General features: G+C 47.0%; 1 protein-coding gene across 1 annotated transcript; it reads left to right on the top strand.

Annotated features, from left to right (window-relative positions):
* Nucleotides 1–67: 67 nt before the first annotated feature.
* On the top strand, nt 68–853 carry Pmar_PMAR018968 (hypothetical protein; the record flags this gene model as incomplete). Its single annotated transcript, XM_002764400.1, has 3 exons — nt 68–322; nt 571–717; nt 825–853. Coding segments are annotated over 3 exons (431 nt in total), but the record flags the coding sequence as incomplete, so codon positions are not given.
* Between the last annotated feature and the right edge of the window lie 428 nt (nt 854–1,281).

Raw genomic sequence — 1,281 nt, 5'->3', positions numbered from 1 at the left:
TGTCGGGCGAGCGCTCCTTCAACTGGACTTGATAAACTCCGAGTTACTGGGTTGGCGAGTGCTCACGATGCTCTGCATGAGAGGTTTCGAGCCTCTGGATGAAGCGGCGGGTAGATGGTTGCTACCGCAAGTTGGACGAGTGATTTCACCAGTGTTGATTGAGGTTGAGACCGAGGAGAGTCGGAATGTGGATGGTGTAATGGCGCAATACACGGCATCGACAAGAGAGCTTCTGGCCCGGAAAGAAGCTGCTGATGGTTTGAAGACTGAAGTGAGGATCACCTTACCCTCGGATTGGCCGATGGCTAAGGCAAAAGTTCAGGTGAGATCTCTCGAACTAACTTGTTGGTAATGAGGCCTCTCGTAACTGTGCCATGAGTGCTATTGTTATGTTGGGCGATGGCTATCTTATGTCGGTCTCTTAAATGTATTCCCCCAATTCTAGAACAGTTCTGCCTCCCACCGCGTTCTTGATCGAGGTGACTTCGTATGGAATACTGTGTGTGTATTTGATCAAGCCAGGGGTGAATCGAATAAAGTGGTGATGTTTGTAGATCTAGTTTTGATTAGGTATCCCCGATACCAGGAGTACCATCCTCGCGCAACCAAAAGCTAGCATTAGCAGTTCTTCGTGAGATGACCAGAGCGGGCATGGCCCCGGCTTTGAGGATCTGGTCGGCCAATGTCGAGAGAATATTCGATGGTGTTGAACCCTGCGTAATCTGTTATAGTATCGTGAGTATTGACAGCAATAGTCTACCGAACAAGCAGTGCAGAACATGCAAGAATAAGTTTCATAGTGATTGTATCTATCGGTGGTTCAGAACAAGCCAGAAGACGACCTGTCCGCTCTGTCAGAGTCTATTTTAGCGGTGTTGTGTGGGTTTCTCTCTGCTTTAAACATGATTGTGTTCTAAGTTTGAAGAAAATCATGGACATGGAGAATATGTTCTTCGGTCGCAGTGCATGAAGTCCGTTGAAGTTGAGTCTTTGCTTTAGACGAACTATCTGGAGTGCCTCGGGTCGAGCCGTCGCCTCGTCGTACAACTCAATGCGAGATACGGGTTTGGAACCGTTAACCAGAATTCAATCATTCAATCATCTACCTTGTAGTATAACAAAATATTTTTTCGCAGTCGTGGCTTTGATTTTCGTAAACATCGATAGAGCATCGGATGTTCTTGTCTCATTGATGACTCGATGGTCAACCCGGGTGCTGATGTCAACGGTTTTTCACACAGACCCGGGATTCAATATTTGTCCGTCTGGTATCGATACAGT

Source organism: Perkinsus marinus (assembly GCF_000006405.1).
Source record: "Perkinsus marinus ATCC 50983 genomic scaffold scf_1104296977542, whole genome shotgun sequence".
NCBI classification, from domain to species: Eukaryota; Perkinsozoa; order Perkinsida; family Perkinsidae; genus Perkinsus; species Perkinsus marinus.
This window is presented reverse-complemented; position numbering and strand designations above follow the sequence as displayed.